Source organism: Stegastes partitus, unplaced genomic scaffold (genome assembly GCF_000690725.1).
Source record: "Stegastes partitus isolate 25-593 unplaced genomic scaffold, Stegastes_partitus-1.0.2 Scaffold88, whole genome shotgun sequence".
Taxonomy (NCBI): Eukaryota; Metazoa; Chordata; class Actinopteri; family Pomacentridae; genus Stegastes; species Stegastes partitus.
The window spans coordinates 819,564-846,106 of record NW_007577819.1 but is presented as its reverse complement, the minus strand read 5'-3'; the positions used below and the strand labels follow the sequence as shown (position 1 = coordinate 846,106).

Below are 26,543 nucleotides of genomic sequence, written 5' to 3'. Positions count from 1 at the left end.
TATACAGACCGAGGGCTTCAACAGACACATTCTTTTAGGCTTACACACTAACCTGAATAAAGAGCCATCTTTATTTATTCTTTTAGATGTTGGAGTTTTCACTTTAGCACTATAGTTTTGCAGTTTAATATGTAAACCTTTCTTTCCATTTCGTACTGTGCTGCGAACAGCATGCAGTTCATCAAAATAAAATTACTAAAATGAAAAGGTCCCTTTGCTTTTTGTGTAATGAATTTTTTGATTAATCAACTAATCTGTAAAGTAGTCAACAGACTAATCAATAAAAGAGGAGTTGTGGCAGTCCTAGACTGCCCCCTAAATGCCTCACATGTTGACGTCACAGTTTGCCAGTGTTCGGTAAACGCCTCACATGCGTTGGCTTGGTGCTTGCTAACCGCCTGTGCACAGAGAAGCTTCTAGTCTCCAGTCAGTTGCTGAGCTTGAAAAGAGTGAAATAAGGCTTTTAAATTATCTTAGCTGAAATTGAATGATTTTGTCTGCTTGGGTGGTTCGGTCAGAGACAGATCTGCTAAATGTCAGCCGCACCGATGTGACCAATAAAAATGCTTAGTTGCACTTGACAGATTTTTGATCGCATGTGCAACCAGAATAGTTGCACTCTGGAGTACAGTGCGTACAGTGTGTGTATATCTTGGAAGTGGAAGTCCACCTCCACACACATATATACACAAACCTGATCAGGGAAGAACTCCAACAGGAACGGGCCCAGAAGAATTATGCCCAAGCTCTCTGGATCCAGCTTGCTCTTGACCAGACTGACACTGAGGCAGAAACAGAGATATGAAGTTAATAAAAAACATAAGCAGAGCAAAACAAAATCAAGAGAGACATCCATGAAAAAAACAGGGAGATTAAAAAAAAAAAAGTGGCCAGCAAGGCAGGAACCATTGGCACAAAACAACAAGCCTTATGTATGAAAACCAAATTTACCATCACCTCATCTCTCATGTTTTGGTGAGTGCGTGCATGTTTTCACGAATACTGTGGTACAACTAAATATACCTCTCTCCAGACATTCCTACGTGTTAGATCAGTGTTATTATTATTCCACTGTGATAAAAAAAATCAAAAAATCGAGTCAGATTGCCCTTTTAAGGCAGTGAGGAGAGAGGCGAGGGTTATACCCAGACAGAGAGAGAAGAGGATGGATATTTCTTCATCTGATGATTTTCTACAAATAGCACATGCAGCAGGGTTGACACTAACTCTGCTGAAGTGTCACTGAGCAACACTCCCTAAAAGCTTTAGATATCCTGCTGTGTAGGTGACATCTTGCACCCAACGGAGGAAGGTGTGATTAAAAGATCAGCCCCACAGGGATCAATATTATGAGTGAGTGACGTTGATGGGGATCGGAGGAGTTAGTCGTTTGTTCTTTCTACAATGCATGACTTCATCATATAAAAATTAGCACGAGATGATGGTGCGTGCAGAATGCCTACAGTGAGCATGCCAAAGTCATTCTTTGTGTCCAATCCATCTCCGTTTGGATTCAAATGCAGTCAGATGATGTTTGTCTAGGCTGGTTGTATCTATCAGTTCTAACTAGACGCTGACGTCTTTGTGAATTACAGTCACATGACAATTAAAGAGCTCTGCATCACGGGTTCTTTGAATATAATTACTTAAAGTCAATGTTTAATTTATTTGAACTGCCAGCGTGAGGACATCTGGGATTTCCTCTACAGATAATGACTGTGTCGAGACAGTAATGCCACCCAAGGCTATTTAATTGGCAATGAGGTGACACTTTTGCATCCTTGTCACACTGAGATGAAACAGCGTTATCATTTCTGAAACCGTTACGTATCACAGCCGAGTTTCTTTTTAAAAATGATTCGTAAAATTGGTCTAAAACAGTCTGAAAAAGTAGGAAGCTCATCTATTCATTTAGCATAGAAACTAGTTTAGACTCTATGATAAATCACAACACTTGATGTTTTTAAGATGCATGAGAAAGAACAATTCTGCCAAACCCTAGACGACAAATGATCAAGTCCTTGAGTTGAGTCAGTGCCCACAAAGACGGTCTACCACAAATGTAGCAGCTGACAGTCACAGGGTCACAAGATATGTAGAAATACTTAGTTACAGGCAACTTGAAAACAGTTTTCACTCATCTCTTCAGAACTTCTAAATATGCCTATTAAATCATTATGCCCACGCACTAAAGATGCAATGTTTTGTTTTTTTTTATGCATGCAGGAATCCCTGAAAAAAAAATCTCTTGTTGTGTGGTAAGAAATGAGAATCGGCTGTTTGCACTGGGAGTCTCCCATCAGTTTGCTTTGTTTTGTTGTGATGTATTGGCCATCTGGGGGTCTGCAGTCCAGATCAGTGGTCCAGTTACTGGGCAAGTCCCACGGCTGCAGCATTAGGGCTTACTGCTCCTCAGAGGAGAACGTGCTTCTGTTTGAAGCGGCGCTTTAAAGCATTTCCTCGATCTCTCCGTCTTTCTTCCTGCTGTTAATGATCTCCCTCTAAGCCGCTGTTTCTGTCTTTATTTCTTTCTTTCTTTCTTCCTCAGCTTTTATAGTTGGCTCTCTCCGGACTTACTTTATAGCGGCCTGGTAGTGAAACATGAGCACGGGGCTGCTGACCTGGCCTGGCCGTGACTTTGGAGTTAGAACTCTAGAAGCTCTACAGGTGCCACATGCACAAACTAAAACACACACACACACAAACACAAAGCCTTGAACATGCGAGCACTTACTACTCGGGCTCTGAGACGAGGTCAAGAGCTTTCATCACGTCCTCCAGCAGAGTTTCTGGTATGAAGCCATTATCTAGAGAGGGAAAGAGACAAAGAGAAATTGGCTGACCCTGGAGTGAACATAAAATACAGGCTTTAATTGAAAACCAGGAGAAGCCTTCACCTACACACATATGGCACAAGAACTATTTACATCACAGGCCCTGGGCAATGAACTCATCTGACACAACTTACACACACACACCCACATACACACACACGCACACACACCCACACACACACACACCTTGTCGTTTTCCTCTGACCTACATTCCATGGCCGTGATGATTGCTTTACCTGAGCGGAGAAGCTTTAAACACTCACACACACACACACACACCTTGTCGTTTTCCTCTGACCTACATTCCATGGCCGTGATGATTGCTTTACCTGAGCGGAGAAGCTTTAAACACTAACATGTGTTTTTGCCCAATTCTGTCTGTCTGGGCACTCGCAGTTCATTCAAACATCAGCATGTTAGCATGTGTGGTCTGTTGTTTAGATACATACATAAACCCCGAGTGTGTTGTGAAGAAGATTAACTGACAGGCGCGCTGCTTGTTCGCTCCCAAGCAACTCAATCTTTCCTTTTCAAAAACAGATGTTATTCTCTCGGAGCGACAATTGATGGTGTGACAGCGAGCGGAGAGGACAAGCACACAGCATAACACGACGCAGGGACAATGACAAACAAATATTAACGCACACGCTGAGACGGTGGAGTTGAGCGTTGTGAGTCAGTATCGTGCGTGTGAATGTGGCTGGCGCCCCTTTTCCACAACACAGGGGGGGGGCTGTGCTGACTCTACATGCGACACAGACAGATTTATGGCCCTTTTACACAGCACTCAACTGCGATTGTGTGAATATATGTGCCGTGTACAGTTCATTCTCCTTTCATGTGTTTAAGTCGGCGGGTGCACCTACTGTAGCTCACAGTAGTTTGTGTGCACAAGTGTGTGTGAGAAAAGACCATATGGTATGCAGAGTGTACTGGGAGACGATAGCAGAAGTGGATTTGACAACAAGCAAAGTGGTATTCTGTGCAACAGGAGGAGACAAATGAAGAACAAGGAGAAAACAGATGACAGTTATGTTTACATATTTGTTGTCGAGGCTGTCGGAGCCGGCAAGACTACTTTCAGCTGGCAGGATTTATCTCATGGTAACATCGCATTGCACCACATACAAAGCGATATGCAGCACATGTTCCTACAAGCTAGATAGTGAATGATGATGTTTACAGCAACGCAGAGCAGCACCACTTCATTTCACAATAAAAAGACATAAATATGAAGGCATGTGTTACAACTGAAGATTTACTCAGGTGCTGAGCCAAACACTACTGCAACATGTGCAGCTCCAAAGCCCCTTTCAGAAACGCACTTCTTTCTCTACATCTGACAGCAACTGAACAAGTTGGCCTAATGTCTGAATGTGCTCCTTGCTCATTTTTCTATAAAGGGCGCAATGGTAAACTTACTAGGCCAGACCGAGTAACATTTCTGCATTACTGTCAACACAAGTCTGAACTGCGTGCAGCTGCATTAATTGACAGCACGCACAAGAAATGCACTTTGAGTTGTGTGAAATGAGAGGATATTTCTACATTTCAACGCCAATACTGGTCCAAAAACATCATATACCATGCAAAGGCACTTTCTGTACCTTTCTCATTCACATTTCCCTACAATTCCACATCCATTACAAACTGAAATGTCCATAAAAATAAAAGTTTATTAAATACCTGCAGCATCAAACAGCCGTAGGATCTATATGAGCGCCTCCAAGGAGAAGCAGCAGCACGCATTTACACATATGGCACAACAGCAGCAACTTCATTAATTATTTATAATTCCAAATAATCCCTGTCATGGAGACATGACTAATCCAGGGTCTCACAGCAGGTCACACGGTGTACGTTTCTTCACCTCAGACAGGTGAACTGTCACAGCTGCTTAAGGTCGAGTCCTGTGTCTTTCCTAGACTAAAGAATACGCAATGTTACAGATCCCCTGTTTGAAAAGAGCTTAAGTGTGATGATAACAGTATACACTCATGCATTTTCATGTCTTGGGAGTAAATCCTGACTACTCTGCATCTGTCTCGCCCGTATCCAAGCAGAGAGAAAAAACATGACACAACAGATGTTAAAGCTAAATTTTTCATTTCAGTGCTCTTTCTTGTCTCAGCGCTCACGAACACACAAACAAACATCACACGCTTTAAAGCATCAGACTGTCACTTCTGGGGACACGCCAAACAAGCTTCACTTAATCTTTCTATGTGTAACTATCGGTGTCCTCCTCGTCACCTTTTACCCCGGTCACCTGGAAGTGACAGGAACGGAGGTTTAGGAAGACGAGGAAGAGCGGGAAGAAGCCGGATGGTTGACTCAGCTGTCAGAGGAGCTGATCTCTCCAGCTTAAACAACAACAGTGGAGATGAGAGGAGAGAAACAGACCCTTGTTCCCCCTGAAGAAGCAAATAACAGGGAAGAGAACAGCAAAGCAAAGGCAAGGAGGGCCGTGGAGGCTACAAATGCATCTGTGACTAGAATAAAGGGAGGAAAGAAAAAAAAACAAAAAAAACTGCAGGGCCGGGATGTTGTTTTCTCAATTTGTGCATGTAGCCGCGTTAGAGTCAAAGTTTGGATTAATTAAAGCACATCTGAGTGCCAGGATTTTTCTGTAGCTGGTGTGCTAATGAGCAAACAAAGCACGATGCTCCATGAAAACATGTAGCGGGTGAAGGGCGGAAGATACAAACACTTAATTTTTCATTACCTTCGGGATCAAATGACTGGAAGACCCTCCTTGCCTGTTCTGATGGAGACTCTGGACCTACCAGTGACATCTCCTATTGAGAAGAAAGGAGAAATAAAAAAAAAAAAAGAGAGAGAGAGACAAAGAAGGAGAAGAAGGAAAAAGTTAGAAACCGTGTGTTTTATCCAAAAGTGACGTCATAAAAGATTTGTGTGAGGAACAGTGGATGCAGGAGAGGAAGACTTAGATCACATTGCCAGAGAATGTAGCTTCATCAGTGCTGAAACATTAGAGCTGCTTAGTGCAGGGAGAGGAGAATCATCTACATCTGCTCACAACTTACAGATTGTGATGGATACTGCCAGGATTTAGCAGCAAGTAATGTGCAACAAACTATACAAGACATGCAGCCAACCTACAGTACCAATCACAGCACTGCTAATGCACATTAAGCATCTGTGTGTGACTGTGTGCAACCTAAGGGGCTGTTGCAATCACCAGAGTCCACTGGGTTATTAACTGATCTGCTGATAAAGATAGACGGCTTGTTTTCAGTCCAAACACACAATCAGGAAGTCAAGTCTTACATACATCAACTGTGATTTATGAATAGCTCTACAGTGTTTGTTTGTTGGTAAAGTTTAGGGAGAGAGAGAGAGAGCAGCGTTGGCAGGGATTGCAGAATTGAGTAGGCGAATATATGCATCTCAAAGAGGGAGATGCTTTTTAGGACGGGCTTCCAAAGTACATGCTGATTAAATGAACTCTTCATTAGTCTCTCTTCACTAAAAGCCTCAGAATGCTTCAAACTAAATGCTTGTTGGATTGCCAGTATGTGAAACAGTCTATTCTTCCCGCTACAGCTTTCCGGTGCTTTTTCTATGACATGAGGAGCAGAAGAATTTGACAATGTTGCCCACCGCATGCAGCCACAATCCAGGTGTGCAGAGGTGATAAAGCAGGTAAGGTCTGGATTTGTTTTCACACATTCACTCCTTGAAGAGAGATCAGGGCAGCAGGATGACTCAGCCAAAAGGACAGGACAGCAGGCTTTTCAGTGCGGCTGTAGCAGGTCTCCACTATTTTTACCTTCAGACGTGGTTGGATCACATGCTCGACAAATAAAGCTAGTTTAAAGCATACTGAGCCCACAACACCATAAAACCAGAGACTTGTGACAGATCTCGGGATAGGAGTGTCCTCTCACGTCCTGTCTTATCTTATTTTGTTTTTAATTTGATATTTTTAATCGTACTGTCAGATCTTGTGAAGAGCTTGTAGCAGGTTTAACCCTGTGAACCTCGGAACCTGCCGGCAGTTTTGACAGGCATGTTATTTTGAAAAATTACCCAAATTACACCATTTATCATAGCGAGAACCTGCATGAACAGGGAAAATCATGGGATTTACGACCTTCTGACTGTCCCTGAAACTATCATGTGTCACTTGTGGTTTTATCTGAAAGCTCAATAAATCACTCCACATGTATAACTATTAAAATCTGACAGAAATAACATGTTTGTAGTAGCTACATTTTGTAAAAAACTAAAAATTCTACACTGCTCCGCACAACCAGGAAGCCATGAGAGGACGAACTGTGACAAACAGTCGCGTGACAAAAATTCTGGGACTATTGGCTGAACTGCAGTTTTCACAAAGTAGATAGGAAACAATTATGGAACATATTATAGAAACACATTTAAAGTGTAAGTCGTGAATTATCTATGTGTGTAGAAAAAGTATTATGAGGACTTGTGGATGCTTGGAAAATATTGCATACGATAATTATAAATGTTCCCGTTTTTACCGATTTATGGCAATATATTTGTTATCGGGCACAAAAACTCATATCTGAATTATTTCTATTTCTAGCCATGGTTGTGCTGTTTCCATAAAGGTGCAGGACTTTATATTGAAGTGAGAAATGAGCGCACAGTGAAGAAAAATCCCAGAAACTGCTCTAAGTTCAGAGGGTTGACAGCTGAATAACTACGGGTTTCTGATAAGTAACACTGAAAAGCGTTGAAAAGCTCAGGAAATAGAGGGCATATTTTTCCAAGAAGACACTTCTCAAAAAGATGGCTTTTCAGCCTCAGATATGTGTAGGCAAGAGTCAGAGGGTTCTCGCTGTTCTTCTATATGAGCGAGCGAGGGAGTGTATTTATGACAACGAATCACTGGACAAACACACAATGTTTTTGGAGAGCAAATGAACCCTGCTCATCTCCTTTAGCTGGCCTTTATTAAAGCTTGAGCCTCAGATCCACACAGGCTGCTTGGGTTTCACGGCCCACTTATTACTGTACTTGGGGCTTACTTGAGGAGAGAGGGGGGTTCAGGGGGACACATCAAGAGGAGATGACTCCCAGCTGCAGGCTCTTCAGATGCAAAGAAAAACAGTCGCACACTAGCGAACACGCGCTCGCACACTGTTCTGTCACACAGAGTATGGCAGGGGCCTGATGTGTTAACATTACAGGCTCCATAAATCTGACAGAAGATTTGTCATTAGCTAGATATGTCTGTGTTTCACTTACGAGCTTGGACAAGTGATCCCAGAGGAATAAAGTGCTGAAAAAGTTCCTTACAGTTGACTGCATGTCCGTATCGGGAAACATGAGCTGTTTTGATAAACTGTAATTATGCCTTACACCTTAACTAAGAAAATATCCTAAAGTGATGAGAGGCTTAATTAATCTTAGGCTTCAGCTAGAAATCCAATGAGCCTCATGAACTACAGCTCAGCTAACATCGTTTATTATCTTCCAGGACACAATAGACTCATCCGTTGTAAATCACCTGGTAATCTCATGATTATAGGACGTGGACACTTTAAAGGCAGACAAACACTCTTAAATGGTCATCAACAGACTAAACAATACATGTTATTCTGACTGGTCTATACATGTGCACAGAAATGAGTGGACAAGACAGTGACTCATGTGAACATAGGATCATGCACATGCACACGGACACATAAAAGCAACAAAAATGACGTGACTGTGATTGCCTGTGTGTGTGTGATGACAGGTCTGCTTGGTTTTCTTTGATCTCTGTTTTATTAGAGGCCTGAGGAAGATGCCGCTGAGTTGGAAAACATGTCATGGAGCTAACAGACTCTGCGGGGAAGTGTGTGCCTCAGCGTTTCTACCCGCTCACCGTGTTGCAGTTTGTGTGAATTTTTGTGTGAGTGATTAGGCTTGTACAATGATAAAATGTATTTGCTTATACGAGCGTACAGTATTTTGTTCTCTGGAGAGCTTGTGCAGACACGGGGTGAAATGACAAGAGCAAAGTGCTGCACCGACGCAAGCGCGGCTTATGAAATCAAGCAGCGCATTCCAGACTCTGCAGTCAGACCTTTCTGCACAAACCCTTGACCCCTGTAAAAGAGCAACAACAAGCTACACAAAAGGAACAAAGCAAGAACAATACACACAACTCAAAGACTTAAATACACAAAGTAATGCAGAACATTTGCTCCAAGCTAAACCAGAATATATTGAAATTAAACATGTCCTTGTCAACAATTTTAAATGACCAAACAGGCTTTGGATCAATCAGAAGTGTACGTGTATTAGGGCAGCACGACAATGGAAAACAATGACATGTTTTGTTTTTCTGCAATATATACTGCGATATGAAAAAAATAAAAAATTAGTAATTTTCACCAGATGACTTCAAAAAGGAAATTTGGAAAGAATTAATCATTTTTAGAATGATTGAAGGGGTTTTGTCGGGGAGTGCATCTGCATTGGAAATCTGGATAAAAGCTGTCTCATATGCTGTAACACTGACAAAGGCATCCAAAATAGTTCTTTGTTTTGGGTGGCATTCAGATCTGGTTTCGCACTCATTATACAGATCTTTGGGGCGCTGATTTACACGCTCAAACAAATTAGTTGTGTTGCTTCGTGTGATGGCAACAATTGCGAGACACTGCTGACAGAATACCTGTTTTTGGTCAACATCGTCCTTTTTGTTGTTTCCAAACAACAGAGGTCTTTGTCATGGTGACCGGTTGCTCGTTAAACCCCGACAATGCTCTCTGCTCGCCAATATAGAGCTGCTCATAGTTTGAACGACAGTATTAAAACACAAATAAACTGCACTCTTTATTTCATTAAATCGCAGGAGGCCACCAGGTACGACAGCTAATGTGGAACAAATTTTTTTTTAACATGCATGTCCTTCGTCTTCTGCCTTATTGGTTAATATATCAATGCAATGACTAAAGGCAATAAATCAAGTAACTATTAACCATTACTTTTTTGCAACCAAATCCTACTTGTCAGTGTTCCTCGCTCATCCTGCTGTGCACATGTTGAGCTTGCATGTCAACAAACTCCACATCTTGTCAATAAAGTAAAGAACTGTTAAATCCTCATTTTGTTTTATTGGATCTCTCTTGTGGATAAGTCAAGGAAAATGAGACCCGTGCAAGTTTTCGTTTGGTATCAAGCAGCAAAAAAAAAAAAAGAGGTAATTTTCCTCATTTCACGTCTCATTTCCTACATGGTGACTGTTGTGCACACTCACGTCACAATGTCGAGGCTAAAACAATATACTGTGCAGCCCTAATGTGCACGAGTGTCTCTGGAGTCAACTGACATGCTCAGACTTGCACCACTGCAAAACATACATAACGTACAATGCAGTATATGTGTGTTGTCTTCTTTTCTTGTCACCAGATCAGATTTATTGCATCATGCTCTTTTTTTATCACTTGTTCCATGTTGAGGAAGGTGGACAGACCACTGCCGAGACATTCACCTCTGTTCGACTGCACTTTTGCTGCTCTCTGGTCACCAGACCGAGAGGCTCTCTTAGGTTGACAACTCATTCCCCTTCTTCCTCTTTCATTCTTCCTCTTGCCTAATTTGCCCCTATTTACCTACCATTTCCTGTGCTAAGTAGGTACTCCAGTTTTGGAGTATTTCCTTCCCTTCCACCCTCAACTTTTTGTTCCATTCTCCCTTCCACCTTTCACTCTTTATCTCAACATGCAGGTAGCTACTTCAGGTAAGACAGGTAGGCACAGCACTTTACTAGAATTACTTTTTCTTTCCCTGCAGTCCACCCAAAGAGCTATTGTGTGTGCTGAGAGGCTTGGAGTGGCCATAGAGTGCGTCTGGAGGGATCGATTTCAAAATAACAAAGCAAAGGTCTCGGCCAGTGTCTCCAGCCTTGTTCCTCGCAGGTACCAACAGCCTCACTACATGACAGGCTGAGGAGGGAGTCTGTGTGGGGAGGCTTGTTATGTAGAGCTTGACTGTGTTTGTTAAGTTCACCTTAACTAGCCTGTGTCCCAAGTGAACATGGGTCTGGAAAACAATGGAAAACCTATCTCTCTGGCCACATAAAGAGAAAGAGAGAGAGAGAGAGCGGTGTCTACCGAAGGTTTGTGTGTGTGCGTTTCAGGTGTGACAGACAGGACAAAGTAGTGATTTATGGAGCTGTCTCAGATGAGCAAAAGCGCGTCTCACCAGAAAAGAGAGGAGACACCAGAGAGTAGTTACATAGCCCAATGATGTGTCTTATACCAGAGACCACCACCCAGGGGAAAAGGAAGAATAATGCACACACACACACTGACAAAGACAGCCTTTTATCCCAACACAATGGCCTTTGGTCTGACCTGTCACAGATTATTAATGACTGTTAATGTACACCGCTTTGTTACAGTGTGTTTGCGTGTGGCCCGCACCCACTGATCATATGAAAAACACAAAGTAATCCTTTCTAATAGAACAAAATTCCTAACTTCCTGTAGATTATTTTTCCTGTTGCTTTTGCTATCTTTCAGTGCATTGTTATTTCAACTCAGCAGTGTCACATACTCCTATTATGTTACCATTTTCAATTTCGGGGTCTCACTGCTGACATTAAAAACAACTCAAGGAAAGAAGAAGGTTGTGGGATGCAGCCAAGATGGTAAATGAATGTTGTTTTGACATCTTTATGGTACTTTCTTGTATTATGACTAAGATTTAAACCATATTGCTCAGCTCTGTCATGGGAAAGTGACTGTCGTCGTGTTTCCATAACGTATTTTTAATGCACATTTTTGAAGTGTCGCTTCAGAAAAGGTGAATGGAAATGGAAAATCGAATACAAAAATTTTCTCAAAAAGGTTTGGGTGGTTCTTGACTTTACTGAAGAAAACTCAAAGAGCTTTGTGGGATATTAAAACACCTTTTTTGAATAAGTTCTGTTGTAGTGAACATTTAAATCACATTACTGATCAGCTATTTATGCTTTTTTTCACATGTTTGCAACCAGACAGCATAAAGCACAGCCAATACATACTGGTATAAAAAAACTATAACAAATTTCCACAACTTAAAGCGATTCCTGATGACTTTTCTCTCGTAGATGGCAAAGGTTTTGTTTATTTCTTCTCCATCTTAAAGGTTTATTGGCAGTTTGCAAACAACTGGATTTGTGTCTGGCTTCTTCTACTCTGGTTATTATGGGCATGTGTAACACTATGCAGCCTAATTCATTTAATTCACGGAAACAAGCCTCATTCACATTTTTCTTTTTTACATTTTTTGTAACATTTCAAAAAAATTGCTTCAAATTTGTGTGTCATTTAAATCGAAACAGGTCTTGTGTTCATCAATTACGCCTCACTGGATTAAACTGACCTACATTACCTGCATGTGCACATAAACTTCTTTCTCTTTACCAGCCCTTGAAGGACATTCTGTGAGTCTGCAGACAGAAGCCGGAGTCTTCAGGGACATCGAGCGCCACAGCGGCTGCTCTCTCTCCTAGTAAATCACTGACCCAGAGCACGACTACTGTACACACACACACAGGCACACGCACACACACAAACACACACGTAACTCCCCGGAGGAGCTCAGATACAGCCTGTGAACCTCATCACTCAGTGAGGGCAGAGTAAAGAGTGATGAGAAATGTCACAGGAGGATCACCCTCCCCTCACCCTCTTTCCTGAGTGACCACTGCACTGCTCTTTAAAGTGCATCCTTCCTTTCTACTTCCTTTCCTTCCCATGAGGGGTGAAAAATCTGAAGAGGTTGGCTGAGGTTCGCCGGGGAATCCTTCACTCGGGCAACCGACCCGCTGCATGCTGGAGTGGAAAGTTACTTCAAAGGCGAAAGCAAGGAAGGAACCTCATTTAAACATACTGCATGATATGTCTCATCTATCATGCATCCATCTTCTCCTTCACTTTCTGTCTGTCCCTCTTCCTTTCTCTACTTCTTCTGGCGTCTCAGAAACTCTTGTCCAACAACGGATCCCATTACATGCCATTATACACACTCAGCCTCTTTCTCACATGTGCACACACACATTAATACAACAGAGTGTGGAGGGGGGTGGTGTGGGTAGGGATCAAAAATAGTGGAATGGCTTTTGTGTAGGTAGATTAGATAAAAAACACACTAATGCTATTAAGCTGATGGCCTGAAAGCCATAGTCACACTGACAGCCACTCGGGGGAATACACACCCGTCCCCTGTGGCAAAAAAAAAGAAGGAGCCAGCGACACATCAGAGGCAGGGATCAGGTTTTCTGCTTTTGTGGGGATGGCTCAATATCGCAGCTAAAAGCTACATAACCAGGTAGCGTGTATTTTTGTATCACAAAGCCTAAATTAGCTCTGAACATAGATTCCCTCAAAGTAGGACAGGGTCACGGTGAGAGAGGTCTACCAGCAGAAAACTACTGCACCGTGTCTTCCTTCTTCAGCTTAGACTCAAAGTCGTAGAGCCCATTAGTGCTGGCATAGCATAGCGTCAGCTGTGTACGTCAGTGTATGTGCATGCGAGCGTGTGTTCAAGTGTGTTCACAGCCTCCACTGGGACAAACGCATCCAGATGAAAACTTTGAAATCACATTCCCTTCAGGAAGTCGTCCACCTGAAGCCGCACACACACACACACACTCAATACTAATGCTAATCAGGATTAGGTTTCCTGCGCTCTGGAATGTGTGTGTATATGTGAACATGTCACCAGCGCTGGGGGAGTTGTAGCAATCGGTAAGTCATCAGCACATGCATGACGACTCTGGGTCATCACTGAACCAACATATGATCCACTTGCCTAGCGGGCTTCAGCTGTATTCATGTAACCAAGCTTTTAATCAATGGCGTATTAAGGGTGTGGCGTTATGATGGAGATGATTGCCTGGGCTTTTTCCTTTTTTTTTTTTTGACTCTGTGGTGCCACTTTCAGTACAGCAGAGAAAATCAATTTGTTACAACTCAAACTGCCAGCTTATATTCACAAGCTACAACTAAGTATTACGTTACATGTTCACTGATAGAGATGATAGCCATGCTTGTTTGAGTGCGAGCGGGGTGAGCGTGTATACGCATGCATACGCTCACTTACAGAACAGCAGAGTAATCCAATGATTCATACTTCTACTCAAAAGCCAAAGTTTGTCTCAATGTTCCGACAGCAGGGTTGAACTCAATTAGCTTGTGCATTCAATACCTTGTGGCAAAACCCCCGCGCAAATGTGTGTACTTGAGTTGCTGCTGCAAAGGGCAGGAGCTCCTGGCCCTTTTCCAGGAATCCTGGAATTTTACCTGTATTTTGACCACATGAACCTGGATCTGGTTGTTTAACCCTCTGAACCCCCCGAACCCCCAGAGAGTTTTAAAGGCACGTTATCTTAAAAAAAGAAAAGAAAAAAAATCTGCAAAATTCCATCAGTTATTGGAGCCAGAAACTGTAAAGACAGAAAGAATCATCAGATTTTCATCTTTTTGTCCGTCTTTGAACTACCGATCTGTGACTTGACATTCTGTCAGGAAAAAGCTTAAAATCACAATATCTTCATCAAAATCACTCTACTCTATCGATCTCATTTGAAAATTTGAAAAAATAAATAAACTGCCTACACCAGATCCATTCATGTAACAAAACTTGAGAGGCTTTTTAGCTAAACTGGGCTGAGCTGCAGGCTGTACAGAGCAGACAGGCGAGACAAAAAGGAACAAATTAAAAACGTGAGGAGTTAAATATATGCAGTATGCAAAGTCAAGATTTGTTTCACAGTATTAGTAACATCTGTGGGTACTTAAAAAATGCACTCAAGCCCAGGGTATTACAAAAATTTATGTGAGGATTGCATTTGATTATTTATTTATTTTTTTTTTACTGTAAAACACAGTTCGGTTCTCCAGCTACTCTTGGAACCAGACAAGTGTGCTGCTCTGCATTTGCTAATTGTTGTCAATGGCCATATTTACATAATGTATTTTTATACACATTTTGAAGTATTGCATGATAAAAAATAAATGAAAATGGCAAAATTCATAAACTATTCCCCAAGTTTATTACGCTTTAGGGGATTTTAGACTTTATCAAGTCAGAGCTATGTGGGCAAAATGGGCTCGTGTGCAAATGGATTGTTGGATTGAGACACCTTTTTTCGAACAAGTTTAGACGTAGCGAACATTTAAGTCACACGACTGTTTCGCTGTTTCTGATATTTCTGTTGTCTTTGCTTCAGGAAACATGTTGTGAATCTGGTCCAAAACCAGCTGATATGACAGAATATTGATGATATGCCTGTTTGAAAGTAGATCCTGAAGACTTCTGTCCGTTTTTCAGAATCTAGCTTTATCTTTTTCGTCAAGCCTAGTTAATTTGCTCCAAAGTAGTTAATGGAAACAAACCTAATTCATTTTTCTTTTTTGTGACATCTTAGAAACCTGCTTCAATTTCTCTTTACAGTTATAAGGAAAACTAGTAACTAACGTGGTTACATACTAAAGCACATCCTCATTCTTTTTCCTTTTTGAGTTTTATAAACATTGACATTTATTGAAATACTAATTAACCGACAGTGCATCATCTCATTCCATTGTAAAGTATCTAAAATAAACCTGTTGCTATTAAATCTGTTGTGCTATTTTTAACATTTCTTGAAATGCAGTGGAAAAATCAGTCATGTACTGTGAGTTAATTTCTGAGTGTTGTTTCTGGAACTTTGTAGTTCCCGGGACAACTTTGTCTAACAAAAAACATGTGCCAGAACAGGATAATGTGTGATCTGCATTGTTGGAATGAACCTGACAGTGAAGGTAGACAGAACTGGAGGCTCTTACTGGAATCCAAACTCAGCAGTTTACATCATGGTCATACATTATAAACTACACATTGTTTAGTTGATCACAGATGGTTGAGAAACTAAAACTGTGTGTGAAGTTGAGAAAGAGAGTGCGAGAGAAGATGACTGTGTGTGTGGCTGCAAATTTCCCCTTTGGAAACTGAGCTTTTTTTTTTCTTTTTCCCCTCCCTTCATGCTTGATAGGTGAAAAGCCAAGAAACAGCACCGGCCATATATGACTATCTCCTGCTCTCTTTTCTCCTTCCCCTCCCTCTCGGCCTCTCCTTTTTCCCCACATTGTTATCTGACCTGCACTATATTAAATCTGTTAAGCACATTCCATATTTTGGTTTTTCTAACCTGCTGCGGAGACTGGCTTCTATTACACACCGTGTGTCTCTGTGTTTGAAATATGGATTGGCTCTCTTATGGATGAGTGTATTGAACTTGCCTTGGTGAAAAATACTGAGAGGTGCGTTTCACTGCCAAGTATCCAAATAGGGAACTTTGGAGATTTGAGGAATGTCCCGACCTAAAACACAACACACGGAAAAGGAATGTATAACAAATCAGTGTCTATTTTCGCCATGGATCAGTAATTGCTGTAAATTCTGCATTCATGAAATACACTGACGTTTAATCAGAAATGGCATGTTACCTTCCTCAGCACTCAGTAAAAAGCATATGTAATGAAATCCACTGTATATATCAGTGTTAACTCACAACTTCTTTCACTTCTCAAAGCGGGCATTTGCTCACATTAACAGCATACATATAAGTGGGTCTCTTAACTAACTCTACAAGTTACTTTGGCATCCATCTACTTGCTGTTAACCTATTACAGCTACTTATTTTGCTTATTTTCAGAGTTCCTATCTCGACTTGAGCTTTTTTTTGGCTTGCTTATGTTGGCACCAATAAACAAATAGCCAAGATTCCTGTTTTTCAAGCTCACTGATAAATGTCTAGTCACCAGCAGTGATCAGTTTTTAATAACTGTGTGTTTTGGTGCCAGAAAACAAAGCGTATAGCAGCAGAGTGTGGGAAGTTTACAGTTAATCTGTTAAGACTGTTTCTTCCAAACACATATTTTCACACGGGAGCCTTCACTTTGATTTGTGTTTCACATATTGGAGACGTCCCACATCTCAGAGTTACAAGCAACAGTGAGCACTGGTGTATGTATTTGTATTCCTTAGCACTCCTCTCAGTTTATAAAATAAGTGTCGAACTCCATTCACACTAACGCCCTATCAAAAAAACAAATCCTGTACAGAATTACCGTCAACGCTCACCGGACAGTTTGTTTTTATTTACTAATTATCTGCTTGGAACCGTTACGTGTCCGTACCTTGCAGTAGCGCAGCGATTCCATAAGCGTGAGGAAGCCAACTGATGCCTGTTTATGAATTCCGTGTAGTTCTGAAGGATGAAAAAGAGCAATAAAGTAAGAATGTCATTGATGTCAAACTGGCATTAATTTGTGTTTTTGTGCAATGCTGCGGAATTTAAGAATTATGACTCTCTGGTGGATATGTTTAAATCTGGGACCACTAAAGAGTTCTGCAAGGCTGATATATGTGTGCGCGTGTCTGTTCTGTGGATTTGGTATGTTTAAGCGTGTGCATGCAGTAATTTCATGGAAGTCTTACTCATGCCAGAGCACTCCCTGTCTCCATCCCAGACATTAGAGACAGCATGGCCAGTTACAAGAAGGTTCACCAGGCTCTGACTGCAAGATAAAAAAAAAAAAGAAAAAAAAGAGACATCAATAGTACAAAGGAATTGCAGAGAAAATACAAATATGTACCGCTTTCCTACACAAGTAAGTCCTTGCAAGGATGTATATCACCCTGTGACAGTCCAGCTGATGTGAACAACAGGTGAAGGCGTGTTTTTATACCTTCCATGGCCGTGCACAGGGTCTATAAGAGGCTCCATTGTGTCCTGGATCTCATTCCTTATGTTTTCAATGCCCTGCATAGACAGGACCAGAAGAAACAAGTCTGCATTTCATTTTTGGTTAGTAAACATGAAGAAAAAACGCTTTGAGTGATAAAACTTAGCGATTATATGCCCATGAATAAAAGTATGATTCTTTTTTGTGGCTCGACTTTCTTTTTAATTTTTTTTTTTTTAAATTGTAAATCGTCTAACCCTCTACACCCCAAAACCCACCAGTGGGTTTGAAAGGCATGTTATATTGAAAAAAAAATTGCCAAAATTACACCATTTATCAGAGTCAGAAACTGCAAAACCAGACAGAATCGTGGGATTTTTCAATTTTCAGACAGGTCTTGAACTAATCATGTGTGATGTACTGTTCTGTCTGAGAAACATACAAACCTAAGCAGAAAATTGTGATATTTCATCAAAACCACTTTCTTGTACATGCTGTATATAAAAACTTGCCAAATATGAAAAGGTTTAACGAATCAGATTTGGTAAGGTAATAAAAATGCTGTGCTCCTCAGTGGAACTGAAGTTACTCAACTGCAGCAGACTGTCCCATGACACATATTCAGCTTTTTTCAGCTAAACTAGGTTGAACTGCAGGCTGTGTTTACACGGGCAGATAGGGGACAAGTTTTGAAACAAATTAAAAATGTAAGTTGCAAAAATCAAAAGTATGTACATCCGCCAGTTTTCCAGCATTGCAGACACCTAAATTAAACTTTTCTTTGTTTTTTAATGAATATGGCACAACAACTTGATCGTACTACACTAAAGACATTTATGAGTTATCTCTACTTCCCTTCTAGCTACGGTTGCTCTGTTTCCATAGAGGTGCAAGATTTTATATTCCAGTGAAAAATGAGTCCACAGTGAGGCAAAATCTGACAGGAGCAAAAAATAAAAAAACCCCAAGAACCTAGTTGGGGTTTAGAGGGTTAATGATTATAGCAGACACAAAATCATCAGCCTCCCCTTTTCCAAACAGTATTTCATATTTCTATCCACCTCTTTCCTTTCTTTACCTTGGTAAGGATGACAGAGTAGAGGAAAAGCAAAACTCCACAGCACCCCCTCCAGGTGTGGTAGAGAGACAGCACCTCCTCTCTGAGATCAGACACCGACACGACTGTCCGCTTGCTGTGGGAAAGAAACAACCATCAGGATGATTTATGAAACACTCTAGAGACAGATTTGTTGGGTTTTTGGAGGTCGCAGTGACTATGACCAATTCATTAATTGTGTTTGTCATGCCCGGATGCCCTTTCATGATAGGGCAGAAATCAATTAAATGCATGAGAGGACAATGACAAATCTGATGGTCACTGTTTGGAGGCTCTTCCTTCACACTCGCCACCTTGGAAAGCTTGATACCGGGGCTGTCTGTCTTTGTTAGTATGCACCTCTTCACTGTGAGTCAGCACCGCTTTTTGCTGACTACGGCCTCAGCTGCCAGTGCACGATGTGATGAAATTTCAATGTTCTTCTGGCATACACAGTCTTGCATTCATTTAGCTTCTGTGTGTGTGTGTGTGTGTGTGTGTGTGTGTGTGTGTGTGAAAGGTAGTGAGAGGTAGCTTTTTTTTATTAGGCAATCAGTGACAGCCCTGAGTCAGCAAATTGTGAGCAGAGTGAAATAGCTAATTCAAAGTGAAAGCCAATTCTTGCAGACTAGATGAATCAAATACCACACCTCCTCTTGCCTGTCCTGACACTATCTTGTGAGAAATATGTAGTTCTCTATCTGCGTACTGCATGCTGGCAAATGTAAAACCAGGATTTGTGAGGTCTTAATTCTTCCGGAAAACCCACAGTATTATTTAATGTGCAGATTATATGGGCCGGGGACGAGTATAAAGATGCAAAGGTGTTATCTGTGGTGAGAAAATTTAGTGTCACTTACTGGAGAACGCTGTGAAATCGCTCAAAGCCAAGTTCCTCAGCAGCCAAAGCAGCTAGGCCCGAGAAAACACATAAATATCGTCGTATCAGAGCATTACACGGCAAAATTCCACACTACTAAAGAGTTAGCCATTAAAAGTTTCTATTTTTGCAATAAATTGTAAAGACAAGGCTTCATAGAATAAGTGAGCACGCACTGGTATTACAAATTTTGCACCTCGTGTGGGAATGTGACAGACGCGGGACTCACTGGGTTGCTGTTCCTGTGGTGGTTGGCTGCTCTCTGGCTCTGGCATGTCCTGTGTTTGCGACGGTGCCTGTGTGTTAGTGTGTGTGCTAGTGTGTGGGCTCTGTCCCTTGGCCCAGGTAACCAGGCAGAATCCTGTGGAGGGGCTGGAACAGGCCGACTCCAGGATTTCACTCAGCGTTGAACACAGGGCTGTTTTCTGCTCCTCAGCTAATGCGTACAAACACAACATGCATTATTTAAAGAGAAATACATCTAGATTATATAAAACAACAAAAACAACAACGACTGGAGGTTTCTTTAATAAATATACCTGACATCTGTCTCCAGTTGGAACTATCTCTATTAAAGAGAATGTTCTTTAAGAGAAAAGCCTGCAAAGAAACACAAACTCAGTCACACAATTTGTAATAAAAAATTCACGCTGTAATAAGCTTCACTTTCCAAGTCATGTCTACAGTCAGCGATTAGATTCATAGACTGTCATTTTTTTTATAAGCTAACATATGATCAACCATTGTTTCAGCAGTAAAACAACAAATATCACTGTAAGAGTTGAAGGATTTAGGGAAAATGTAGAAATGCATTTTTATGGCATATAAAAAAAAGTGAAACTTCAGCTGAGATGGAGCATTACCGCAAGATGCCATCCAAAGTGCCAGTGTTACACAAGGAGGATAGCATTACATTTTTAAAAGAATTGATGACAGTTGAAACCCTGAGTCAGACATGTTGCAAAATTTACGAAGTGTGCTTATTAAATAATAAGACCAGGCCTATACCAGTTGAACCACAGCATGCATGACTGAACCGCAAAGTATACACTAAGAACTGGGCAGCATAAACAAGCCCTGAATGCTTCAATCTGCACAAATTAAATAAAGCTGAATTTTAATGTTAGTTTCATTATTTACTCGCCACAGCTCGTAAATTACAGCCTTTATTTGCATTGTTTCGAATTGTGATTTTATTGAAACCCATTAATCATTCAAGCTAAACCATAAGGCTAACAGACTTTGATGCACTAACAATATGGTAACGGGTTGAATTAGATCATACCTGGACAGGTGCAATTACAGCACATGGCCCTCCTTCAAACTGCTCCAGTGCTGTGTGCTCATTCTCGCTAAAAACAAATCCTGCAGCAAAAACAAACAAACAAACACTATGTCAACAGAGAAACTCTAAATTTTTCACAGCAGTAAGGGCAGAAGCATTTTATAAACTTCCACTCTAAACACATATTACAAAAAACAAAAATAAAAACATAAACTTGTAGCATGGCATATGAACCACATGTAATGGGTTATATTATGAAGTTACTGATATATGTTGAGCCTAGAGTCAGAGTTTTTTTTACTGTCATGAATGTGGTCTGGATCTTGAGCTAGATGTGCTCAACATTTAGGTTTTAAATCTGCTGTAAAAAGATCCACCAAGTCACAACTCTTTTTCCTGACCACATTTTCTTTGAGAGATACAGATTCTGATGTCTTATACCCACACACCTGTTGAACCGTACATTAGGAATGCCACTGAATGAAGTCATGCAGTTAGAGAAGGCAAACAGCATGAGTTGTGTTGCCACAGGAGCCTACATGCATTAGGTTGGTGGCAATGCAAAAAACAAAAACCAAAAAAAAAACCCAAACATAAATACATTTTTATGCTTCTTCCTTAATTATTGCCCAGTCTGTTTTAAATTGATGACATTGCAGCTAATATACACACATTTTAAAAAATTGTTTAGTCTTTTGGTATTACAGAAGATATCCAAACCATAATAATAATAATAATTTCACTTTGATTTGGCTAAAAACTCAAATGATTCCCACATATCTCTCATAATGTGACAGTGTCAGACCTGAAAGCACTTCTTAAAGGTGATACTTAAATACATGAGGTTTAAAGTTTAAGAGTTCCCGTGTGCAGCTGTCATGTTAAAAAATAAGCAGCAGGCACTGAGAGCGCAGTGAGTGGTAAAATAAATATATTAATTTTCAACAATTTTCTAACATTCCTCCCTTGCATCTTCTGCAGTAACAGCACTTTCTACTGTAATACTTTTTTCTGTTTTTGGAATCCTCATCGCTCTCCCTGTTTCGTTTGATTGAAGAAGGCGACCTAACATTGGCCGATTTTGTGCAGAAGAAGAGTCATACGAGTCTTTTTTGGGAGTGCATACAGAGGCTGATGAAGAAAACCTGGCTCAACAAAGAAACTTGATAACCTCCATCATGACACCCATCATCTCTGATTGTGGTTTTAGATTTTGTCGAGTCAGCTTACACAAAGAAAGCCATCCTATGTCAAACTTGCTTTGTGAAACAACCCTCAGGTGCAAGAGCAATTATGTGTAATCATACCAGCTCCATGTTAAACAACAACTTCTTTATCTGACTCTCATCCAGAGAGGAGGATTTGACGAAGCAAATCACTTGTTGTATTCTTCTAGTTAGAATTAAAACCCACAGCGTGGTACTACATCTCTCTTATTGAGAGAAATATCATGTCTTAAACACTTCATCACACTCCGACAAAGCGTCCTACCTTGGGTCCATCTACGAAAGATGGAGGCAGACACTCCTCCACCAGAGGGTCTCCCCCACACCAGATCCACCACCTCTTTATTCAATTCTGACATGTTTGCTTTCAGTGCTGGCAGATCCACAGGCACCCCCTCTTCAGTCCAGCAGCCACGTGGAAACAAGAGGTCTGTTGAGGCCAACTTGGTAGCTCTTTCCGATGTTGACAGTCCACTCCTGTGGGCAGGTCGAGCCTGTGGCATTGGCCACAAGCTACCTGTGTGGCAGGACACAGTCTGACTCTAGCGGCTGGCAGCAAACTGGCGGGTAGGAATGACATCAACGAAACCACACCAGCCTAAGCGATGGGACAGAAACAAAGCGCTCGTTATTGTCGAAAAGGGAAAACGATTTTAGCACGAACAAGTTAATAAGTGACAGTTGCAAGATTTAAAAACGGACAAGTTTAGAACTTATATCTCTATTCAGTGATGTTATATACTCGCTCGGTTTAAGCTAAAAGGCTAACAGCTGCATTAAAGAGAAATAGTTACAGTGGATGGTTTGCACTACAAATAATGACAACAGGACAACGGTTAGATATTGTAATAACGACGCTGTTACCTTATTACATTTTTCAGAAATTACTGCGCCAGTTATACATTTTAACAGCTGAGTTGGCTTGGTAATGTCAGCAGTTAGCATTAGCATTACTACTAGCTTTGTCATTCAGTTGCTTAGCGCAATACAGCGACGCCTTATAACTGTTGTATATAGTAATACTCGGCCATTAACGAAACATCAATGAACGTTAATTACCTTATTACACAGTCGAGTTACTGAATTCCGTGTTTATAATATTTCTGGTAGCAATTTCACCGACAGGCGCGTCTCTGTCATTCGTTTATTTACAACAGAATTGTTAAAGAAAAAAAAACGTACGTACTATTAACGTAGTTTTCCATTGGTTGAAATCCAGAAAGTTCTGAGTGCGTTAGGGGCTGCAGCTTTAACGCGTCTCCTAATTGGTCTACAGACCTGTCAATCACATTGAGAACCCGCCCACAGCAAGACAACCGTTTAATTCATTTAAAGCTCTTCTTGAAAAAACTCCAATTCGAACAGGGGGTTTTTAAATTTTAGAACTTTAAGTCAATTTTATTATTAAATTCTATGCATCACATCCAATTAAACCTTTAAATATCTCCTTTACTTGCGTTTCGTTTTTAAAAGCTTTTATTCAAAAGTGTGGGTAGTGTGTCCACTATCCCTCTCCGTAGCAGCAGTCTGGTCACCGCTTAGCGCATGCGTACTCCATGCCTACATTTCTCTTATGCTTGCTTTCCACGCGTGTTTAAGATTCACGCTTTGAGAAAAGTCCGATTTAAAGTCAGAACTAGTTTAAATATAAGATTCCATCAGTATGGGAGGCCAGGCCAAGGGCAAAAAGAAAAACAAGCCGAAGAGGAAAGAAAACCGTCCAGACAGGGGTGAGCAGTTCAGTGGTTTATCATTTTGCTAAATATTTACTGTCTGTTATGTCAAATTGGTAGGAATCTAGTATTTGAAATGAACAGTTAGAAGCGTTGCAAGGATTTTGAAACATTGGAGGCTTATCCCAGCCCAGAAATCTTTGCATTTTAATCTGATAACTGCATGATTTTGAAGTTATTCCAGACTGTAATAAATATAGTGTATACATGTGCTGTAAGCAAAGTAAGGTCATGCTCAGCCCACATTAATATCACTGTCAGTGCGTGTAGCATGAGCAGTGCTTCTCAAACTGTGTGTCTTAGTCTTATTCATGATGATAATCATATTTAAAGTTGTGCCTTGTCACAAAACAACCACTGAGCTAGACCAGAGTTTTACTGCTTACCCAGATAAGTGACACAATTTTCACAATAAGTCTATTTAACATTGACTTGGGTAACAACTGTTTAAATAGTGCAGAAGAAGAGATGCAGGTGCTGGTGAGGAGTCCCCTCATAACATAATATCCCAACTGATTAGCTAAAAATAACCTGACTGAACCTGCTGTCTGTTGTTGATATTTCATTTGATCTAACCTAACTCTTGTATCTTTCTGTATTGTCACACCTCGCCTGCCCTGTATCGGCTTCCATCCTTTTCCATTTTGAAAAAAGCTTCCCATGGTGCTCTTTCATGCTCACATAAAATGCACAATCAGAATGATGTTGATCTACTACTTGAATGACACTCGTAGGACCCAAAACTAAAACCTCAAAAATAAGCTACCTGTGTTTTTTTTTTTTTTTTTTTTATCATGCTATTTTGGACTGCTTTAATACCTGATTGAAATGACAGATGAATAGAGCACTGAACGCCAAAACATCCAGACACAAAAATAGATTCTTCCCAGAGGTTTTCAAGATTAAATCCATCTACTCTGACAGAAACAACTCTTTTTGAATCTCTTCCCCTGAACCACTCTGTGTCCTGTATTTTACGATACCTGTTAATATATTTAATCCCAGCAACATTGCTTTCTGCTCCATTGAACCATCATCCACTTACCTCATGCATATAAAGTGTCATAGTTATATTTATTCCTGTATTGTTACAATCTGCACTGTTGCAGTAAATGTGATCACTTTACACTCTTACACATATCTGTAGCTGTACATGGAATGCTTTAATCTGTGGTGTTCTTTAAATGCATGTATGTTTTTTGTGTCTGTACTTTAAGCGCAAACTAAAACTAGAGTCACATTTTTTGTATGTGAATGCTTTCTTGGCCAGTAAAGCTGATTCTGATTCATAAAATATTCAGAGCTATGGATTTGGATGCCCGGGCCTAATGAAGCCACAATTAGTTGTTATGTTTTGGTTTTGGTGGGGACCAATTGAGGCAAATCTGATGTTTGTTGGACACTTATGTCTTCCCAGGAGATCTAGGATTTGTCAATCTGACACCTCAGGAAAGGATGAAAGTAAGAATGCACGAAAAAGCCAAGAAGAAGACAGCTGAGAAGTACTCAGTACAGCAACTCCTAGAAAAGGTCAGCATATATAACAAACACGGGACCCAGATATGTCATGTCCATACGTGTGTGTGTGTGTGTGTGTCTGTGTGTATATATATCTAAGATTCGGATTATGTACTTCATTCATACTGTGTGATAATGTGTTGTGCAGACAGAAGAATGCATGGACAGTTTTGACTTTGAGATGGCCGGCCTCTTCTGTCAGCGCGCCCTGGACGTGGAGTCGACCAACCTGCAAGCTCTCGACATGCTGGGACACATTTCCTCTGAGTTAGGAGACACACAGAAAGCTAAAGGAATATCCTTTTTGCGTTTTTTTCTGTCTTGCTGTGTGCATGTACGTACTTTAGCAACTTCCTTGAAGCGCTGCTTTGTAGAGTTGCAATGATTATTCAATGAGTTGTCAGTTGTTAAATTAATTGCCAGTTATTTTGATCGTAGATTAATGAGTTTGAGTAACGATGCTTGAAGTAATTGACAAAAAACGTCAAAACTCTCTGATTTCAGCTTCTTAAATGTAAAAATGTTCTGGTTTCTTTCCTCCTCTGTGACAGCAAATTAAAAATCTTTGGGAGGACGAAACAAAACACGTTATCTTGGGTTTCGAGGCACGCTGATCGACATCGTCACCGTTTGCTGACATCAAACAGCTACTTGATTAACCAAGTAGATAATCATCAGATGAATCTAAACTGAAAATAATCTTTCGTTGCAGCCCTGCCTCTTTGATTGGTTGATTCTGTTGTAAAAAGTGATGACTGCGGCTTCCTTGACCGAGTCTCTCCAAGCTTTTCTGCGTGCAGTGGAGCTGAGCCCGGACGTTGGCCACAGCAAATACATGTACCTGGGACAAATCCACACAGGCCAGGAGTCTGTGGACTACTACACCAGAGGAATCCAGGTTTTGCAGTCTGCACTGGAGAAACAAGAAACAACAGTGAGTGAAGACACACTTCCCTTAGGGTTTATGTGGTGATAGATTCTTAACATTAAAATCAAAAGAGATAAGACAGACTTTTTTGATTCCTCCACCAGGGAAAGTCAAATGTGACAGCAGAAGCATCATAGGAAGCAATACAAGAAATAAAATGTTGAAAAATCATCAAAATGTAATTGTGCTCAAAGCTTAATGCAAGGGAATGTTGTTTAACTTCACAAGAGGGTGCTATTGGACTATCTATCTATCTATCTATCTATCTATCTATCTATCTATCTATCTATCTATCTATCTATCTATCTATCTATCTATCTATCTATCTATCTATCTAT

The 26,543-nt window shown here is 40.7% G+C and overlaps 2 protein-coding genes across 2 annotated transcripts in view; one reads left to right on the top strand and one right to left on the bottom strand.

Moving 5' to 3' along the window:
- Nucleotides 1-427: 427 nt before the first annotated feature.
- On the bottom strand, nucleotides 428-23,189 carry mindy3 (MINDY lysine 48 deubiquitinase 3). The gene is made up of 15 exons (XM_008277078.1): nucleotides 23,086-23,189; nucleotides 22,292-22,624; nucleotides 20,801-20,880; nucleotides 20,055-20,115; nucleotides 19,745-19,951; nucleotides 19,496-19,547; nucleotides 18,618-18,732; nucleotides 17,543-17,616; nucleotides 17,292-17,371; nucleotides 16,991-17,061; nucleotides 16,091-16,171; nucleotides 5,560-5,632; nucleotides 2,735-2,807; nucleotides 695-782; nucleotides 428-439 (listed from the first exon to the last, which is right to left on the bottom strand). Exons 2-15 carry the CDS (start codon nucleotides 22,527-22,529, stop codon nucleotides 428-430), a joined length of 1,305 nt encoding a protein of 434 aa, XP_008275300.1. The 5' UTR covers nucleotides 22,530-22,624; nucleotides 23,086-23,189.
- A 401-nt stretch (nucleotides 23,190-23,590) lies between these two features.
- Nucleotides 23,591-26,543, top strand: part of LOC103353891 (UPF0661 TPR repeat-containing protein C16D10.01c) — a 39,784-nt gene continuing 36,831 nt past the window's right edge. The window contains exons 1-4 of the mRNA XM_008277069.1: nucleotides 23,591-23,756; nucleotides 25,177-25,289; nucleotides 25,426-25,572; nucleotides 26,062-26,211. Of these exons, the coding sequence (XP_008275291.1) occupies nucleotides 23,690-23,756; nucleotides 25,177-25,289; nucleotides 25,426-25,572; nucleotides 26,062-26,211 (477 nt within the window). The 5' untranslated portion in view covers nucleotides 23,591-23,689. The remainder of the gene's footprint in view (nucleotides 23,757-25,176; nucleotides 25,290-25,425; nucleotides 25,573-26,061; nucleotides 26,212-26,543) is intronic.